Source organism: Vulpes lagopus, chromosome 2 (genome assembly GCF_018345385.1).
Source record: "Vulpes lagopus strain Blue_001 chromosome 2, ASM1834538v1, whole genome shotgun sequence".
NCBI classification, from domain to species: Eukaryota; Metazoa; Chordata; class Mammalia; order Carnivora; family Canidae; genus Vulpes; species Vulpes lagopus.
Genome location: NC_054825.1, coordinates 50353014 through 50373864, shown reverse-complemented (window position 1 = coordinate 50373864; position 20851 = coordinate 50353014). Strand labels below are relative to the sequence as shown.

The window sequence follows — 20851 nt, the reverse complement described above, 5'->3', positions numbered from 1 at the left end:
TTAATCCAAGTATTGCCTTCTGGGTTTTATTCTGTTTTCTTTTCCTTAAACAAAACAGAAAGTCTATGCCAGCTTGGAATCGGCCTTAAAACTGAAGCCAGCCAGTGCCGTTAGGCTGGCAGGGGGCCAGGCACGAATTCGGTGCCCCACGCCACTTGAGAAGTCTGGCCGGTACCACACTGGTGGGGGCAGGGGGCTGCGCCTGGGGGGAGCTGGAGGTTCCTGTGTCTCCGACACCTCTGCTCTGGGAAGAGAGATTAGCACAGACTCAGCAGTCGGGCCGGGAGCAGGGAGCAGGGCTGTTTGCAGGGGCAGCTTTGGGCACATGCCACCGTCTGCCACTCCAGGTGCGTTGAGTCTTTGGCCCAGAGAAGCGGAACCACCGCGAGGGAGGCAAGTCCCCTTAGCCCTGTAGAGTCGTCCTCCCAGACGGGCCTCCGAGTGGCATGTTTGCAGGTCCTTTTCAAGAAGCAACCTTATGCACAGTCGCTTCTGCGTTTGTTGGAAAACTCTTGAAATGAAGGCTGGCTGGCTTGATGGATGTGGGAGGAGATTGCCACCTGTGACAGATTTAAGATTTGCTATCAGGACAAGCTTCGATTCCCCTGCAGAACTTGTAAGCATTGTCTGTCCACAACCAGTTAACAATTCATGTTCCCTTTTTGCCTTGTCTGCTGGGAAGCTCAGAGTCAAGCTGAGTGCTTTCTCAGTAGCTATAACCTCGTGGTTATCCTATTTATAATATTTTCCTTTCCAGGGTCCTGACTTTTTTTTTTTCCCCTTGTACTTAACCGTGGTGTGGATAAGTGAGTGGGGGGCGGGGGGAACCATGAGGACATATATGCTGTTTAAAAACAGGTTGCCATTCAAGGCAGAACCCAGAGGTGGTGACCATATGTTCTCATCTGCAGCTCCTCTTGCAGAAGAATCTTGAGGAAGCAGCTGAGAGGTGCCTGGAGGGACAGAGGTGAAAGGCAGGGCTAGGTTTTAGGTGTTTGCGGAGAATAGTGAGTACGTGGCAGGGGGCACTGCCCCGGGTGGGTCCTGCTTCTGAACACAGGCCAGTTCATCCAAACAGCTCTCTGTAAAATGGTACCCGTCAGACTTTGCCTTGGCCTGACTGCACTGTTACCCCCCCCCCACACCACCCCCTCACCAGCATCTCCTTAATTACGTGTCAGGCTCCCGAGTCCAGCGTTTTCCACCACGTTGTCCAGTATCTGCAAGTTGCAGGGATGTTTGGATAAGGGCTCAGATCTGCTTGGGGGGCCTCCTGGGCTAGGACCCCAAGCACGCCTCTGCTTCTGAGATGCCTCAAAGCCCACAGTTCCCCAGAGTGGTTCTGGCACCGTGTTACCCGATGGGTGGCCTGTGGCTTTTCTTTTGATGGGTAGGCTGTGCCAGTGTTCCTGGGAGCCAAGCGCTCGCTCTCCTGTCTGGATGAAGCCCAGGGGGTGCTGGAAGGCTTTATAATTTGGGGTGAGGACTCTGTTCTGTACTTTGCCGGGGAAGCCAGGGCCCGCACAGATCAGCCGCAGCTGCCTCTTCAGGCTGACCCACGCCAGATGCACAGTGACCCAGATGGTTCGTGCTAGATGTCTTCCAGTAAAGCTGCAGTCGCTGCCCAGACCAGGAACGTCCACGCAGCAGGGTCAGCAGAGCCTGCCCCTGGGCAGTGGTGGTCAGCAGTCCTTGCCCAGCGCCTCTTGGCTCTGACCCGTTGCCCGACCCCTTTGAGTACATGGATTACGCTTGGATTTCTTGGGCTTTTTCTTCTTTTTTTCTTTTTTAGGGTTTCCAAAGCAACATAGCTCACATTTTAGTGACCACATTGTTTAGAATATAGCTTATCTCATTGGAATGTCGAAGCATCGAGCAAAGCCAGAGCCGGATGTGGCCCATGTGGCTCTGCTGAACCTCGGGCACAGGCCACTGGGCGCTCCTGCCCCGTCACTCCGCCCTCCTCTGTTAAAAGTAGCCTCAGTCCCCTGCCTTCCCTCCTCTAATGTCGCTCTATCCTGGGAAGAGAGGAAAGGAGTGAGGATGCTTTTCCTCCCTCCCCTGCAGGGGAGGCCGCTTCAGGAGCAGGATGGACTCAGGTTCACGTATGTGCTCAGCTCTGGTTGTCAGCACCACTTACTGGGTGCTTGAGGTGAGCCCAGCACCTCCTCTGATGTCTCCTGGGCCCTCCGCAGACGGCGTCCTACCCCCCCCTTCGGGTCCCCGCCAGTGGCTGCAGGGACAGATGTGGATGCTGACACTTGGAGCTGTTCGGGTTGCTCACGGCCACACAGCTGGTCGGTGCCCAAGCCCAGAGCGCGTCCCAGGCCACCTGGCCTTCGAGCTTGTGCTCCTGACCTGGATAAGCCTCTAAGGCGGTGGTTTTCATCCAGGGGCTATTTTGCCCCTTCACAGACAGCTGGCGATATCTGGAGCCATTTGTCACTGTCACGGCTTGGGAGGGGGAGACAGAGGTGTGCTGCTGGCACTTCGTGGGTAGACACCGACCAGGGGTGCGAGCAAGCGGCCCGTGACGCCCAGGATTCCAGGCAGAGACTTCTTTGACCCAAGATGAGGTGAGGAGCCGGGTCTAGGTGTCCCTGGCCTCCCTCCAGCTGACACTTTCTGGGGGTGTGTGCCGAGCGCAGGGATGTTCCCGGTCTGCATTTCGTCACACATGTGGTAGGCGTTCTCTCCGCCCTTAGAGGGATTGTGGGCACAGACCCCACAAGTAGATCTGGGCCCTCAGCCCTGCAGGCCCCTCCTAGAACAACTTCTGACTTTTTTTTTTTTTTTTTTTTTGCTTGTGCTTCACGCACCTCCAGACCCTGTAGAGCAGAGTTCCCAGGGGGCTCTCACTCCAGGAGGTGGCGCGCAGGTGGGAGCAGGGGTCTCCGGCCAGTGCTGAGGCCCGGCCTGGGGAGCCCTCTGTCCCTCGCACCAGCTCCCAGACGCACCCTGAGTAAGCGGCCGCTCCAAATACGTTGAAGAGCCAGAACGATGGTCAGGCCAGAGGAGGGAGAAGGGGCAGGAGCCTCCCTGGCTCTCCAAGGAGGGATTTGAGTAGTCGGCGAATGAGGTGATACCCCAGCCAGGGTACCGGGGAGACCTGTTAGGACGCTGTGGCCCTGATCCCAGGGAGGAAGGCTGGGAGCTGGGCCCAGGGCTGAGCTCAGACCTGCCGAGGTGTCAGATGAGGCGGGAGGAGGGCCGGGTGCCTGGGCAGGTGTGGGCCAGAGTGACCGGAGGTGACAGGAGGGCTAGGGGGTCCCAGGAAAGGTGACGCGGGGTCACGTGAGGGGAAACCTCTATTTCAGGGGTTCCCAAATCTTACAAAAAAGAGAGCCATTGGGGCAGCCCGGGTGGCTCAGCGGTTTAGCACCTGCCTTCAGCCCAGGGCCTGATCCTGGGGTCCTGGGATTGAGTCCCACGTCGGGCTCCCTGCAGGGAGCCTGCTTATCCTTCTGCCTGTGTCTCTGCCTCTCTCTGTGTCTTTCATGAATAAATAAAATCTTTAAAAAAAAAAAAAAAAAAAAGGTGGCTTCAGCACAAACAAGGCCAGCCAGGCAGGGCAGGGCCGGTATGAGCTAACACGAAATCAAAGTGGCCAGCTCGTGGAAGGCCTTTCCAAACGCGAGAGTACTTTATCACGTTGGGTCCTGAAAGTTTAACACCAGGCACGAGGGCAGGGATCGTACCACCCTCTGGGAGGTCCCCAGCTGTCTTACAAAGCATCCAGGGGACCTCGCTGAGGAGCAGGTGACCGGGGGGGCCTGACCCAGTAGCCTGGCCTGTCTCCCCAGACCTGCAGCCTGTCACCTACTGCGAGCCGGCCTTCTGGTGCTCCATCTCCTACTACGAGCTGAACCAGCGCGTGGGGGAGACCTTCCACGCCTCGCAGCCCTCCATGACGGTGGACGGCTTCACCGACCCCTCCAACTCGGAGCGCTTCTGCCTCGGCCTGCTCTCCAACGTCAACAGGAACGCGGCCGTGGAGCTCACGCGGAGGCACATCGGTAAGGGCGTCTCCCCATCCACCACCCACCCCGTGGCCCCAGCAGCCTCCTGCCGGGACATGGGGAGAGGGCCCGCTCCCCCAGCCAGCCCCCAAACTCTGTATCGCCCTGTTTAGGGGCCAGACCAGGAGAGTTCACATGGCTTGGTCAGTCCCATTTCCCAAACATGGATTAAGTCTGAAGATGTGAAAGCCACCGAGGAAAACGCTCATTTAAGGGGGTGAGATGGGCAATCTAGGAGAAGGGCAATACATGCAAGTCTTTTGATAAAGTACCCCTACGGTACTGACAGGTGGGGAGGCAGGCGGTGTCCGTCCTACACGGGTGATCTTTTGTTAACTTCGTATGCGATTATTCTAGGCTGCCTGAACAGCACTGGTGCTAACACGCTGCCTCCCAACACCCAGGACAGAGTAGAAGGCCACTTCGTTTAGGGAAGAGGAAGGGGTGTGTGTGTCACTGGGGTTGCTCATAAAAGTATCATGCTAAGGATATTCATAATTTTGTGACCCCCAGTCCCTCAGAAGGCCATGGGGATGGTGACATAGGGTATTCTCGGCCCAGAGCCCCTCAGGGGTTGGTGTGAAGGGCTGCAGGGCAGCAGGAGGTCTGGTCCTCGGTAAACCGGAGCACCCTGGATCTTGTTCATATTAGATGAGGAAGAGTTCATTTGAAGAGAGGGTTTTTATAGTTTAAAAAATTTGGGGGGGGAATTTTCCAAAGTTTGGAAGCCGTGGGTCGGGGCCTGTGGGCTCATTCTCCAGGGACTAACCTGATGCCCCGGGAAGAGCAGAGCCTTGCAGAGGCCGCCACACAGTGAGTGTGACAGCCAGTGACAAGCAGCGCCCTGCCACCGAGCTCGCAGCCTCCCCGTGTGTCTTACTTTTAAAAAGATCCTGATCCTGGGTGGCATACATAGGTGTTCACTTACTCTCTTTATGCTCTTCTGTATTTTAAGAATAACATTTCAAAGATTACCCAAACCCGAACACATTTCTGTTCTTCTGGTCTGGGTGTCCCCATCTCTACCTCTGCCTCTGCTCTTGACGGACATGACACGGTGGCCCCTCCACGTCACTCTGCGTCTGCCAGCACCCCGCCTGTCTGTGGCACACCAAGGAGAATGGGGTGGTGGGGCCGTGGTGAGACGAGGAGGCAGGAGAATACCCAGTGGCCCCCTGGTTTCTCTCCCACTTGACGTCGTGCCTGTAAAATCTGGCTCCTTTCTCCAGCCCTCTGGGCCTCTTCCCCAGAAGCGGCAACGGAGGCCTTCCCGTGCAGAAGAAGAGAACATCCCCTGGCTGAGGCGAGGACTCAGAGTGTTTACGTAACTGCTTGCTTGGATTGCAGAGCCAATTTAAAAATAATTTCTGTCCATCTGGAATGGATTTAAGAGATGAAGGAAAAGTGAATGATATAAACCTATGGAATGTTTTAGAAAAATGCACCGCGGGGAGAGAGGTACAGGAGGTGGCATTAAGCCATCCCTGTCGGGAAGGGCTCCTGGGATGCCTCGGGAGGAGCCCCGCAGGTCTGCTGAACGGGTTTCTGTAGTAGCAGCAGTAGTCACCGCTCACGCTCCGCGGGCACGCGCTGTGTGTGGCACAGCCACCCGAGGAGGTACGTCTTATTACCACCCCATCTTCCAGATGAAGAAACTGAGGCTCAGAGGCGGAGGGCCTTGGTAGCGGCCGCCGTCTAGTCCGTGGCGGGGCACGTCCTGGAGACTTGCCCCGTGCCCTTTCCGCTCGTCATCTGTTCCCTCCAGCATTAGGAACCCCACGTCGTCACCCTCCCCACCCAGTGTCCCCTGCGCGGGTTTAAGCGTGGGCTCTGGGTCCTGTTGGTCTGGTGATGCTGGCCCCCTTGGCGGGAGGCCCTGGGGCCAGGGCGCCCGGTTCCAGCCTGACCCCCTGTCTCTAGGGCGAGGCGTGCGGCTGTACTACATCGGCGGGGAGGTCTTCGCAGAGTGCCTCAGCGACAGTGCCATCTTTGTCCAGTCTCCCAACTGCAACCAGCGCTACGGCTGGCACCCGGCCACCGTCTGCAAGATCCCCCCAGGTACGAGCGCTTACCCGCCTGCGTGCCACGACACGTGCCTGCGATGCTGGGAGCTGCTTTCCTTTCTCCTCCTCCTGTGTCGCCAGCCTGGAGGTGCTTCACTTGGGGTTTCTCTGGGTCTTCCTGCCTGTGTTCTCCTTGACCCTCCAGGGAGCAGCCTCTGATGGATCTGCCTTCGATCCAGGGGTACCTGCTTGTTGCCTTGCGTGCACAGATGCTCAGGCATTGTGCTTCCTTCCTTCATGCCACCAACTCGCACAGCATGTGGGCTCCGTGCCAGGTGCTTGAGGAAGGCGGAGGGGTTCAGGAAGCCCTGCTGCTGTCCCCGCAGACCTTACAGCCCAGCTGAGTGTACCAGACAAAGACACAAATGGGCCTAATACAAGGGGGTCCTGAGCACCAGGCAAGCAGCACAGACGAGGTGCTCTTGGATCCAGGCAGGAAGAACTCCTTTAGCTGTTGGACGGATCAGGGAAGGCCTTGTGGAGAGGGCTTCGGGCATTGAAGGCTGGTTAGCATTAGGCACAGGGGGGCGGTGGGGTGGGGACCCTGAGGGCATTCCAAGCGGTGGGGGGGGATGATATGGGCAAAAGCCCAGAGGTAACGGAGGGTAGGGCACGTTTGGGTGGCACTCTGGCTGGGGAAGGCCATGTAAGAGATGGGAAATGTCTAGAAAGCACGATGGGGCCAGGCCACAGAAGGGCACAAGAAAGCTTTGCTTCTGTTCTGGGGGACCTCTTGGGGGTTTTCTGAGCAGAGCTGATGATTCCCACCTGTGCCGCAAGAAAGGGTATTGGGCTGCACCCCAGAGGGTGGCTGGATAGGGCCACGGCTGCACAGCAACACGGGTGGGGACTGATCCCATCTAGGCCTCCTGACTTAGAAAACCAAGGCTGGGAGCACCGGCCGAGCCCCCTGCTCACAGGCACGCAGCCCCGGCCGCGCTGCTAGCAGAACGTGGGCTGTGCCCGGCTGGTACTGAGGGCCACATGTTTTCTTGTCTCGGTGGCAGATGGACAGTAGGGCGATGGGCTTTGGGGCAGGGTCAGCTTAAGCATGCAGAAGGTCCGAAACAACGGGGCCCCGCGGTTTCAGTGCATTGTGGTCGTGTCTGCAGAGCACATCTGTATCTCTGCTCTCGCTTAGTTCTCTCCAGGCATCCTGGCTCCTTAGGTGAGGAGACAGGTTCAGAGAGGTGAAGCCACCTGCCCAGAGGCACACAGCTGGTGAGTGGCTGAGCTGGGATGAGCCTTAGGACTGTGTGACTGCCGAGTCCAGTGCTCCTGTGCTCCTTGGCTCCGCTGCGAGCCAGGGCCCACTTGCTGCCCTTTGTCACCACACTTCCCCTTGGAGAGAATGAGAACCGGAAGCTCTGTTGTATTCCTGGCTTGTTGTGGCTGCTCCCTTCCCCAGCCCTTCCCACCCACCTTTTTGGGGAGGGCCGAGTTGGCTGTGGTGGGGTTCATTAGCTCATAGAGGGACCTTCGAGGCCAGCCTCCCATCTGACAAAGGAGACACGGTTTACAAACAGAGAGCGACAGGTCCAGAGTCCCACAGCAAGATTAGGAGTCCAGTGCTGGCCTGTTACTAAACGCCACCTTAGCTCACCTTTTGGGTATTTCTAGTATGTGCTGTTGTCTTTATTTTTTCTGATTGATACATTCCTGGCACTTGGGCGGTAGGACTTCAGGAGATTTATTATAAACTTTATTTGTGCCTGTCTCTGGTTTTACTGCCTGGAGGGTTAGACACACATCTTCACTTTGCTGCGAATGTCACCCTGACCCAGCCGTGTGCCCAAAGGCCAAAGTGTGGCCCCAGTCACTTGCTCCTTCCTGGTCTCAGGTGGATTCACCAGGCAAGCCTGGGACCCTCTGCTGAGCCTCCTGTGGGAGCGGCAAGCTGCGTGGCGCTTCACCTGGCCTGTTCCTACTGGCACTCCTTCTATCTCATGTCAAGGGCTCCTGTTCCCCGGGTGGCCAGCCATGCCCTACACAGCCATGGGCGTTCTGGCTTGGGTCCATAGAGTCCTGCCTTGGCCCTTTTGCCCAGGGCAAGGCTCAGCTCTCCAAACCATCACTCTTATTCTTGGTAGCCCACTTTACAGTTTTCCTCAGCATTCCCTGGCTCTGGGAGCTAGAGCTTACAGGCTGGTGTTTGATCCGCCCCGTGTGTCAGCAGCACCTCTCCCTTGAGGTGGGGACGGCATCAAGGGCAGGGACCAAGGGGGCATGTCCCTAGCATGGGGGCTAAGTGGGGAGTGTGTGGCCAGCGCATGGAATAACCACGTGCCACTTGAACCGTGTGAGTTATGCCATTCTGGATGACCCAGGGGTGGCTTCAGCCAGGAGTGGGGCACTGGACGCGCATGTCTCTGTCCCCATGAGCACGGTTTTTGTTCTCTTGGCAGGGTGCAACCTGAAGATCTTCAACAACCAGGAGTTTGCCGCCCTCCTGGCTCAATCCGTCAACCAGGGCTTCGAGGCAGTCTACCAGTTGACGCGGATGTGTACCATCCGCATGAGCTTCGTCAAAGGCTGGGGAGCAGAATACAGGTCAGATCTGGGTGCCACATGCCACGGGGACCCAACTGCACATGACCCAGACAGCAGAGCAGGGGCTCCTCAGAGTTGAGCTAGGCCACCCACACTGCAGAGAGCAGGGGCCAAGGGTCAGAGGCCACAGCCTGGCAGGCCATGAGGGCCTGAGCCACCTAGATAAGGAAGAGCCGGGCACTGTTTGCCCAGCACTTCAGTTTCTCAAGCACCATAAACAGACATGTTCCAGTTCTTCCTCACCACGTCCCTGGGTGGGGATGCTGGCATCACCCCCGGTGCATGGACGAGGGGACCGAGGCCCAGGGAGGGGAAAGTGACTTGCCTGAAGTCACATCATTTGTGAAGAAACTGAGCCCAGAAATTGGGCCTCTTGGCTGCTTCCTCATTGTTCATTTTGGGCAGATGGTTTTAGGATGTCCCTCTCCAGGGACTTAAGTCTTCATCCCATTGTTCTTCCCTCCTCTGGGGCTCCGCCTTTGACTCGGGTGACCCTGGGGGTCTAGGGTATTAAAACGGAGAGGCAGATGGGAGATTTGGGTAGTCATTAAAGAATGAAGGTTATTTGCTGAGAAAGGTTTTTCTCAGAATTTCAATACTGGTTTAAACATGGCACTGGTCGGGTCCACCTGGTCTGCTCTGTTGTCTCAGACCATTCTAGTTTAGGTTTAGGGAATCCGGTCCCTTTTCCTCCCCCAGCTAGACAGGGGTGTGCGAGGGCCAGGGCCATGTGCCCCTCCGGCCCCACGCTCCCCCTGCCCAGCCCCCCGCTCCTGTGGCAGACGCAGAGGTGCCCACACGTCAGCTGGGGCCAGCGCCTTGCAAGTGACTCCCCTCTTCTCTTCATTTTTCCAGATGTTTGGAATCCATTTTGTTTTGTAGTCATTCTGCACCCAGGCCAAACCCATTTCAATATTGGCACTGGGCCACTGTTTATAATGAAATCCAGATGAGCATGACTTATGGAAAGTCAGATTCTCATTAGAGGATTTCGGTCCGTGAAGTCCTCTTCTATTTACCGTATTTTAGCTGCTGTTCCCTGGATCTGCACCACGGGGCCAGGGAACACAGCACCTTGGTCTGTGGGGTCTCCATGACATCCACGGTGAGTGACCCACTGACCAGTCAAAGTGGTCAAGCCTGGAGGTTTAGCTCAGGAGCTTACAGCCCAGTGACCATAGCTGGAGGAGATGGGCCCAGGCCTGAAGGCCCAGCCCGAGAGAGATTTTAGCCCACCTTTTAGCCCTGGCTGAAAGCATTAATGGGATAAGAGTAAAAAGTTACAAAATTAATATTTTTCCTTTGGTGGGGAAGGGAACAGTATTTTTCCTTTAGTGGGGAAGTGGCAAAGACCCAGAGAGAGGTCTTTCTGCTCTTGCTACACCCAGACTTGAGTCCAGAGACTGCTCAGGCACCTCAGGTCAGAGAGGTACCCCACAGGCCCATTTGCTAAACCTCCACTCGGGCGAAGCATAGGCAACCGAGGAGGGCGGTGGCCTCAGGCTAGCAGCTCTCGACCTGGCCCAGCACCGTGGCCCTGCAGTTCTGAGTGCTGGGAAGAGGCCCCTCGGTGGCGGAAGCCTTTCCCTAGGGGCACTGTGTCACCACGCGGGACGCATACTGCCAGCACATCAGGTCCTGTGCGGCCCACCACGTCACCGCCACCTGGCAGCCCTGCAGAGTGGCCTAATGGGCGGGTGCGGCCCCTTCCCAGAACAGTCTTGCCCTCCTTCCGCCTCTTGGGCCAAAGAGAGTAAGGTTTCATCCCTCCTGTGAGATGGCCCAAAGTGGGGAGGGCCCCGGGCCCAGGCCTCTCACCTCCAGCTGGCACCAGCGCCTCCGGCCTCAGCAGATAGCCTTTGGGAGCTCGCCTGCGGCGCTGCGTCATCAACCAGCCTGAATTTAGACAAAGTGCTTTGGGGAAAAGAAACGTGTGGTGTGCCTTGGTTTTTTCCAGTAATTGTTCCATGGCTCGCTCTGCTCGTAAGATTTTCCAAAATAAGGCCATAGATGGGAATTATATCAGCACATGGGGAACTGATGGCATGTGGGCTCTGTCGGCACTGTGCAAAAAACACCCCTCAATCAGACAGACATACGTCATCATGGCCTGCTGGGACTGGATCCGGGGCTGGAGATGGGCTGCCCATTCAAGACAGATGGGACCCTAGGGAGACCTTTGCTCAGGCCGGAAGTTCTTCACTGGGAGGCCTGTCACAGAAATGGGACGGTGGGGGGGCGGGGGCGCAAGTGGGACACCCTAGAATTTGCCTTACACATTTAACCCTTGAAGGGCTACCTCCTTCCCCAGCAAGAGAACCTGATTTACTCAAGGTTCTTCCTGGAGGAGTTTGGTCCAGTGGTCTTAGCCCATTATTGAGACCTCTAGAGCAGGGGCTAGCGAGGTGCCAAGGACCTACCTCTGACGCTGGGAAGAAGACCCTCACTGAAGCAGGAAAAAGTGTTCTGACTTGTATGTGTGTCCTTCTGGACATTTCTGAAGTCTTCCACCCTACCCCTGTCCTTCTGTCTTGCAGGAGACAGACAGTGACCAGCACCCCCTGCTGGATCGAGCTGCACCTGAATGGGCCCTTGCAGTGGCTTGACAAGGTCCTCACCCAGATGGGCTCCCCAAGCATCCGCTGTTCCAGTGTGTCTTAGAGACGCTGGGTGTGAAGGGGGAGGGTGGGGGGGTGGGCTTGGGGGGGAAAGGCCGTGCAGGAGGTGGAGGAAATTGGAACTCAACTCACTATTGTCAATGAAGAAGAAATTTTTCTTCCTCCATCAAAGCGGCGCCAACCTGTTTTCCAAAACACAAAAGCAAACCCAGAGATGGATTTTATGAACAGCTGTGTCTGCTGAACACATCTGCCCTTTGGCCCCAATTTGAAGGGCAAGAAATGGCTTCTGCTCTGGTGGCTTGAGCAAACAGGTAGTAGTTCACCACCTGCCCCCCCTCCCAGCCCCCTTCTGTTTTAATGACAGCAATCTAGGATGTCACTGTCCAGCAGGACATGGCCCTTGGCTCCAGACTGGAGTGTCAAGCTCACCTTGGGTGTTCTAGGTAGGGTGGAGCCTGCAAGGGCATGAGCAAACCTCAGGCCCAGCCCTCTGCCACTTTTAACGAACGCTTCAACTGAGCATTCCTGAGCCCCAGCCTTCCAGCAGACCTTGCACCCCAGGAGCGGGGCTGACTGGGGCTGGGGAGGCGGGCTCATCTGTCTCCTCTCCTCACAGAGCAGACTGATAAGTGTGAGCCAGTGCATTCAGAACATGCGCACGGGGACAGTGGGGAAAGCTGGTGAGACACCTCCTCTCTTACATTTGTCCTTTCTCAACTTCAAACGGTTGGGAGATCTGCTGAGGCTCGGCGCTTATGCAATGTATAGTTTATCTTCTTGTGTTAATCTCAGAGATTGGAATTACGTGAAGTAGTCACATGAAGCAGGAGGCAGCTGTCGCATCACAGCATCTGAGCTAAGGCAGCATGACATGGCGTGGGTCTCCAGTCATCTGTAAGAGCTCACTTGCTATTCTTACGCATCCAGCTATCTTGGTTTACCTAGTCAGTTGCATTAATTAAATGAGCTTGATCAGTATGCTCGTTTAAACGTTTATTTTATATTAAAAAAAAAATCCTGGGTTTGGCACGCTGATTGGGAAGCCCATGGGGGGGGGGGGCAGCAACCTCTCTCTCAAGGTGAAGCTTTTCCAAGTTTTGTTGAAAAGACACCTGCCAGCACCTCTGGGAACTGAAATCAACAGAAGCAAATTCACCAGGAGGGAAAAATCGCAGGCCAACGTAGGCCAATGAAAAGGGCTACTAAATTTTTTTTACACTTTTGAAAATTGCAGGCTTGGTGCACAGAGGTCTGCTGTCTTTCCCCTGGGACGTAAGATTATCTAGCTCATGGCAGAGGATCATCAGTGACAACTCTAGCAGCTATATTGTGTATAAGAAGTACTGCTCCCAGTGGCAATTAGCGAGGAAACTATTATAAGTTATTTCAACTGGAAAAAAAAAAAAAAGCCCTCCTTTTCTACTGGCCTTTTGCAGGATCCAGCAGACAGAGTTGCCCCTTGCAATTGGTACTTTATCCCTTGTTGCTGTTTTTTGTATGAAATGACTTTATCCCATCTTTTTGCATGGATTTCTACCAGGAAAAGTAAAGGGATTTCCTATGGAAGTCCTGTCTTCTTCCAGGTGAAGGGGAGAAAGTATGTACTTTGGGCAGGTCTGTATCTCAAATGTGATGACGTTTCTGATGCCTTATGGAGATGTTGGGGCTTTCTGATGCCTCCCCGACAGGATCCTAATGCCTCTGCAGCTCTAGCTATATGGTTTCCAGGTAGGAGAGCTGCTCTCCATGCTCCCTGAGGACACAGGAAGAGATGGGAGGAGCACCTTGCCAGACCTATATGCTTATCTTTTCACGGGGCTGTTGACACAGAACCGGAGACACCACGCAACTCCTCTCTACCTGAGAGGATCAAATACCGCGGGTCCGAAGTTTGCCTGCTGTGAAATGATCTGTGGACTGCTGCTTCCAGGAAGCTACCTGAACCTCTTGGATGTGCGTTCCCGCTCCTGGTCAGGTCTGAGACTCGTGGTGTATTCCAGCGTGACCTCTGCTCATGCAATCGTTATGCCCTCCCTAAAAGCCAGGGCAGCAGTGTCTGCGGGCCGGCATTCTCCACCGGCTTCCTGATCCTGAGGCCTTCCTGTCCTCCAGTTATTTGGGAACCAGCTTCAGGTACAGCACAGTTTGAGCGATCCAGTGGCTGTGCTCGGACAGTGTCTCAGGACCCCCGATGCTCAGAGCTGAAGGCTACTTTTAGGAGGCATGACGTTTTAGTTTTGTGTTTCTCCAGAAGCCGCCTTGGCCCCTCTCCTTTCCAGACTAGACCCCTGGAGGACGGGGTGAAAGTGTAGGTAAGCCCACCTCTGGAAGAAGTTCAGTCGTACCTAGAGGTGAGGACAGGCTGACCTTCCCATCCTCAAGGCTGCAGTGGTGTGTTGAGGCTTGTGTAACATCAGTGTCCTTCATTCAAGTCACAAAGCTTGTTTTCTTAGTTTGAAAATCCTGTTGAATGAATGGCATTTCCACGTTAAAAAAGAGCTTCCTAAAGAACAGTTAATGGGGTAGAGAGAAAATAGGGCCATCTAAGAGGGGGGGGTGTTGGAGAGCAGTTTGAAGTAGTTGTCAGGGCTCCTTGACTCCCCCAGGAGCCGGCTTCTGTTCTCTTCCCTTTCCTCCCCCACCCTCCCCTTCCTAACTTTAGTAACTTAGGGCCTTCCAGCACAAGCAAAGTAGGTAGCTGCCCCAGCGGGTTCGGGTTACAGGCCTGTGCTGGAACATCATCTCAGTTGGCCACCTTCCTGGCGGGCTGTGGACGAGCTGACATTTTGAGACAAGCCTAGAGTCAGGAGCAGGGACTTTGACTCTTCTCTGAGGAAGCACACACATGAGGGCAAGGCTGCTGGCAGACTTTCCCGTCGTCCTCATGGTGTCTGTGTTTTTTTTTTTATTGACCGTGGTGATTAATTTTTTAAAAAATCATTAATGTATTGGAATGAGCTATAGCACGTATCTTGTGCTTAGTTTCTTTTCTCCATCTTCCCTTGGCTTCCTAGAGTTTGGACATATTCCAGGGCTAAATGCTTTTACTCAACTGTAGGAAAAGGCTTTAAGTGGTGTGTGCATGTTGCACATGCATGTACGTAGTCTGGGGAGAAGGCAGGTAGGGTTTGGCTCCGGGTCCCAAGCTGCCCTTCCTGAGGCTCCGTGACTGTCTCTGCAGGGCCAGAGCTCACCTGAGGCCCCTCTCTGTCGTCCTGAAGAAGGATGAGGAAGGAAGAGCAATCTGGGGACTGTTCACAGGCCGGTTTCCAAGGGGGTTACCGGTAGCAAGAGCGGGTGTGATTGTAGTTCTATACCCCAAGAGCTCCGTGTGTTGTCCCCACTTTACTGGAAGAAAACCTCAACACAGCTGCGCTGTACCGTTTTTCTTTTTGTGGCATGAATGTTCCCTTCTAGATCATCCTTTTGAGGAGGATCAACTGCTTCTCAAGAGGGTGGGGAAGCAAAACATGTACACAAGAGGGTATGGTTCCAACCAGAAGAGGAGGAGTCTGATGGAAGGGTGGCAGTCCGTGGGGAGGTGACGCCGCGCAGGCAACTGTCCAGAAACACAGCTCCCCCATCAACTCGCCTACCGTGTAAACTGGATTGAGAAACTTGCTCAGTGATTCTGTAATTGATTCTTTTTTTTTTTTAATGCTGAAGTAATGTACACTCTAGCACTCTGGTGTTTTTATATTTATGTAATAATTTCTTAAAACTGTTCAAGACAGAGAACTATTTAATTTTTTGGAGAAAGTTGGAAAGCAAAGGTCTCTCCTCCCCAGGGCCGTGGCTGGGAAGAGTCTGGGGCCCAGCCAGGTCTGAAGGCTGGTGGAGGGCGCAGTGGCCCAGCAGCCAAAGCCACCACCCTGGGCTGACTAAACACATGGCAGCCTGAGTCGCCTGTACGCCCTTTCCCAGGGGGGGTGGGGGGGAGCTCCGAACCCAGCCCCTCTCCCTCCTGAGCGGTGAGAACTTCACCCAGAGGGCTGGAGCCAGAGCCACCTACCCTTCTTCACTCACCTCCCTGCTGCTGTGGCAACTCGGCTGTTCCAGACTCTGGTGGTGTTGACATGGGCAGGGGGGGTGGAATGTGGAGGATGGTGATTACCTTCACTTCTCAGCCAGCCTGACCTTTAATACCTTTGTAAAAAGCATGTACGTATTTATAGTGTTTTAGATTTTTCTAACTTTTGTATCTTAAGAGCAGAGCACCTGTTTAAACATTGTACCTGTTAAAGATCTGTGTCCTCGCTCTCTTTTCCCTGAAAGTGCCCATCTAATAAACTTTTCATTGAAAAGCTCCTGTGCCAGGAGCTCAGTCTCTTCTTGCTGGGGGAGGGAGGGGAGCCCTGAAGGGTACCAGGGGCTTCAGAAATGCCCCCAGCCCCCCTTCTGCCCCACCCAGCCTCTCTCACTTTCCCAGGGTACCACGAGGGCCAGCCCGTCCTCCCGTGCCTGCAGGAGCCTGGGGCTCAGCCCAGGAGAGGTCCGAAGTTTCACCCTGGGTACATCTCCCTTGCTTCCCACATCTGCCCCACACCCACCCCCTTGTTGCCACCCCTGCGTTGGCACCAGTTGCTTGCCAAAGACCTTCAAGCAGGGGAAGTGAGTGGCACCAGATTCATCCTCCCATAGGCACTGAGGTAGTTTCAAGCCACATCAATAAGTAGGTTTTCACATTTTGCAGCTCTGAGGTGTTTGTCCGTCTCCATGAAACTCCCCAAGGAGAAACACTACTTGGTTGAATCTTCACTGACCCCAGATAATGTGGATTAAGAAATAAGATGATAATCCTTTAGCCAGGCTCCTTCTATGCGTTTTCCTGCTAAGGAACGCCATAAACACCTCCCCTACCAGGAGGGAAGCCTATCTCCTCGGGCTGGCCCGTCTGGACCTAGAGATTTGGCCCTACAGCCTGTATCAAATTAGCATCAAATACCTTCGGAATTACTAGTTCTACCCTTCTGTCCCTGTCTTCCCCAAGGTTTTAGCCTGCATTTCTCAGCAAATGACTCAAATTATGCCTCTAACCCAACCGGTTCCTTCAGATCCACGATTTTAAATTCCAGCTGCCTAGTAAACGAGATCCAAACCACAACAGCCCCAACCCGAATCGTCTTTCTCAAGCTGGCACCCTGCAGACTCCCAATTTTTATCAGTGGCCTGTTCCTCTCCCCCATCGTCCAAGTCCCGAGTGGTTCGATACCTTTCTCTCCCGTGCTCTCTATCCCCTCCCTTTCAGAAAGGCCCCACTCCCCAGATGTCCTGGCTCTCCCATGCCATCTTCTCTTTTTCTTGGGCTTGCGCCTACTTCTTCCGGGTCGATGTTCCTAGACCACTGCATGGACTTGACATTCCTTCCTGAGTGACCTCATCTCCCCGCATGATTTCAAGCCACATTGATGCTAATGACTCCCAAGTCAGTATTTATAGCCCAGACATCAATCCTAAGTTTCAGACTTGTATCCAACAGCCTACTGGCTACTGGTGCGTGGAGGTGCCACAGTACCTCAAAACTCAACAACTATAAAAAGGGAATTCATCATTGCCCTCATTAAACCACCTCCCTCTCCTCTGGCCTGACAGCCCTGCACTCCTTCACTCCCACATCCACCCAGTCCTGCTTGTCCTCTCTCCCGGCCCTACACTTCGGGTCCTTCGCACTCAGACACCTGCACCAGCTCCCCAACAGCTCCCAGCCTCTGCCTGCTTTCCAGGAAATGCATCATCCACACTGCCCTGTGACCCTCATGACCTTAGATGCCCCCCACCTGGGCCCCAGCACACGCTCTCAAGCCTTTTCACGGACCACTGGGATCTCCTCACTTGGCCCCTATCTGGCCGTCACAGCTCACTGTTTCAGTCTGCAGCCCAGCAATGAACGGGCGGTGTAGTTCCTTACATACTCCTCTCCATGATGTCAAGCCCCCCTCCCCAGTCTGTGCTTACTGCCCCTGGGACTGCCTGACACCCCAGCAGGTCACCTGAGAACTTTCATGAATGCTGAGACTCAGGTCAGACAACTCTAGGAAGCCTTTCACAGATGTGTCGCCAGTCCACCCAACTGTGTGGTAATTGTGTGTTTTCCCCTCGAGGCTCGGAGTTCCTGGAGAGCAACACTTACATCTTATTCTTGTACTCCTGCCTTCTTCGGGCCACCATTTTTTGCTGAATAATTGAATCAGTGTCTCTATCTAGCAGGTTCTACCTCAGAAATATCTTTTATGTCTGCTTCCACTGTGCCCCCCCCCACGTGATTGAAGGAATGCCCCCAAAATACAGTTCTGATTACTGTTTATCACAGCTGTCCTAACGTTTTGTCCCCTTCTAGTCCAAGGATGGCACGCAGCAGAATTACCACCACTGTTTATCCACGGCAGAAAGCAGGAGTCCCGGTACTCGGTCTGTTCTCAAGCCTCAGAATCCTCAACACAGCTCTCAGGCAGATCGCGCTAATCAATTAGTTTTGGCTACTACTGCTGCCAGATTTCCCAGGAATGTAATTCTGGTTGGATGCCCTTTCCACTCTAAACCCCTTGGGCTCCTTGATTCCCTCTTGAGTAGGCAGGGGCTCCACGAAGTAGTATTTCAAGGTTTTCTCCAAATTCACTCCATCCTTATTTGCCATTTCTCTAACTGGCCTATGTGGGTTTTCCCAACATAACCCCTTGCTTTCTCTCCATACCTCTGTCCATGCTGCAACTTCCACTAAGAATTTCCTGCCTCTATTCACCCATCTGCCCCAATTCATACCCTAGCCCCTGGCCCAATTTAGGCCTCAACTTCTTCAAAGTCAGTGGGTCTCCAAGCTTGGGCCCTGGCCAGTAGCTTCAGTAACCACCCTGGCTGGTAGAAACATACTTACCTAGGCTCTGCTTGGGCCCTACTGGACCAGAAACTCCGGGGTGGGGCCCTGCTGGGCTCAAGCTTGAGAAGACCGCTCCAAGATGTACTCTCTGCTCTCCCCAGCCCACTCTGCTTGCTCCTTCCTGCAGCAACTGAGGGTTCACAGCACCTCACCTGCGGCCTCGCATCCTACCTCTGTGGCTTGTCTTGCTCCCCCCCCCCCCCGTCACCTGGCTAGGACAAGGAACTTCCAGAGAAAAGCTGCATCCTTACCTACATGTGCTCTGCTACACATGGAACAGCCTGGTACCAAGAAGGTTCACAATTAGTGCTGGACCCTGAATCCAGTTCTGGCTCTCACCTGGGTAAAGGAATACGTGACAGTTGCTCTCCCTCAACTCCAGCCTTGTAGCCTTCTAACTTCAACACTGATGACATCCTGAGAGCTTTCCACAGTGGCAGGATAAGTGCAGACCACATCCCTGGGCTTCAGAGGAAGAGGATGGTCTCCTACACTGTGCCCTTTCCTACCCCAGGCCTCCCTCAGGCCACATTTTTGTAGCATTAAAGCCACCTGGCTGATGAGAGAAGGGGGAGGCAATGACTGATCACCTCCTTCACAGGAGAGAACCAGGGAGGCCGGTCAGGAACAGCCTTGTGTGACCTGCCTTTGCCTCCCGGATCCGTGATTGGGGGGAGAGAGGGTCTGGACCTCTCGACAGATACAGATAGAACAACATTTTAGAGGAAAAATTTTTCTTCCCAAACCTGTGTTCCAAAGATGCGGTAATAATCATTAGGTCCAGGTTGTGACTCAATTCTGTTCCAACAGGAAACAAGGTAGAGTGACAAACCATTAGCAGCTGGAATGGGGCTTAGTGGTGGTCTAACCGAAGGTCCACGAGGTTGCTGTTACCACTCTTAATTCTTCACTCTGCACCTCAGAAAACACCGCAGAATCATGCAAGATGCTTCCTAGCCTAGAAGAACATGGCTTTAATGCTACAAACACACACACTAAACTCCAAATAAAGATCTACATTAACAGCAAGACTCATGATATTAATAACAAGCTAGGTAGTGCCAAAAATACAAAACTGAGAATTTCTAAGACCTTTACTGCAACAGCTTGGATGCCAGAGACGCCAGGATGGATCACTACTACACCAAACCCCAAGTGGAATCTAAATCAAAACGCGAACTTCGCCCTGCACACCCAGCCTGCTGCTTTTAGGAAACGTACAAACTCTGGGAAAGCTCATCGTTAGGGTGTTCTCCAACCCGTCCTGCATGAAGGTGGTAGACTGGACCAGATTTTTCACTTTCTCCACCTAGCGTCCTCTCATAGGATTTGGTATTTAGTGACCGAATGCCACACCTAAATTGTTTGACTGCTTTAAATGTAGGGTGGGGGTGAAGGCCTCTGACTCGTTACACAAGTCTCTGAAGCTCTGTCTCCATCAATCAGAATGTTCAATGAATCAGAACCTCTGACCACACTAGACACATGTTCGCTAAATTTAGCTTTGCATCAGTAAGCACTCAGAATAGTTCATGGAGCTCTCATCTTACCCTTAGACAGTGATTCTTCTAAGACTGCTTTTCCATGGCAGGCGCAGGGTAAGGGGCACTCCACGTGCTCTCTCGATGGCCATTGTTAAGAGACTGGCCTAACGTTAAAGGAATCTGACAAGCTACAGGGAAGATATTTATCCCCACCTCTCCACAGTGGGTACAGGAAGGCAGCCATATATCACATTTCACATGTTACAAGTAGTCTGCAGCAATGGCCTGACATGCTCGATGGTCCTTGAACCACATTCCATATTACTCAGCCATCCAAGTCTAGCGTCCCTGAATCTCTTGCTTCTCTGAATTAGATGTGGCCAAGTTCTATAAATAGAGAGAAAGCAAACTGGTTCTGTCAATCTTCTCATACTCTGGCAGGATAACATATTTTAAAATTATAAAAATATCTATGTCTTCATCACTCTAAAATTATTACATAACACATGATTTTCTCAGGGGGGGAAAAGTTTATTTTTGTCTCTCCCTACCTTCCAACACTCTGGACCTTCAAACTTTGTGATCAATTTCATCAAACTAGCATATGCAAATCAAAACCAAAAATTCAGAACCTACTATGTGCCTGTGTGTTACACAGAGAGAGAAATGTTGCAGGGAAAAAAACACGAGTCTCTCACTTTAAATCCCAGACAGTCCATAGTAACTTGTGTTGGCGCGTGCATAGGTCATGTTAGATAGACTGCAACTTTTTTTTTTCTTCCTGAGAGGGAGAGGGGTGGGGAGGGGCAGAGGGAGAACCTTAAACCGGATCCACGCCCAGCACAGAGCCCCATGCAGTGCTCGATCTCCTGACCCTGAGATCATGACCTGGGCTGAAACTAAGAGTTGGACACTTAACTGAGACCACCCCCCTGCCCCCCACCCAGGTGCCCTGGTAAACGGCAACTTTTATTGCACTATTAGCTCATGATCACTCTTCTTAACATGGACCTTTAGTGGACAAGCACTGGACACTTTCATCCCTGTGTCCCCTGGAAGGGGCCAATAGCCCCAGAAAGCTGAGGTCTTGAAAAGGTAAGCTGATATTATACATACGTGGTTGGTTCCAAAACTGTGAGTTTGACAAAGTCTCCGATTATTCACTATTTATGCCTAATCTGAAAGTATGGCTTCCCCCAACATATCCAATACTAAAAAACAAAATCATAACACACATTAG

The 20851-nt window shown here is 53.5% G+C and overlaps 1 protein-coding gene across 3 annotated transcripts in view; it reads left to right on the top strand.

The window, feature by feature from the left end:
- The window catches only part of SMAD3 (SMAD family member 3), a 117590-nt gene extending 102033 nt beyond the window's left edge, over positions 1–15557 (top strand). For all 3 annotated transcript variants that reach the window (XM_041740563.1, XM_041740571.1, XM_041740578.1), the window contains 4 exons: positions 3804–4016; positions 5940–6077; positions 8488–8632; positions 11170–15557. In XM_041740563.1, the coding sequence (XP_041596497.1) occupies positions 3804–4016; positions 5940–6077; positions 8488–8632; positions 11170–11293 (620 nt within the window). In that variant the 3' untranslated portion in view covers positions 11294–15557. The remainder of the gene's footprint in view (positions 1–3803; positions 4017–5939; positions 6078–8487; positions 8633–11169) is intronic.
- The last annotated feature ends 5294 nt before the right edge of the window (positions 15558–20851 follow it).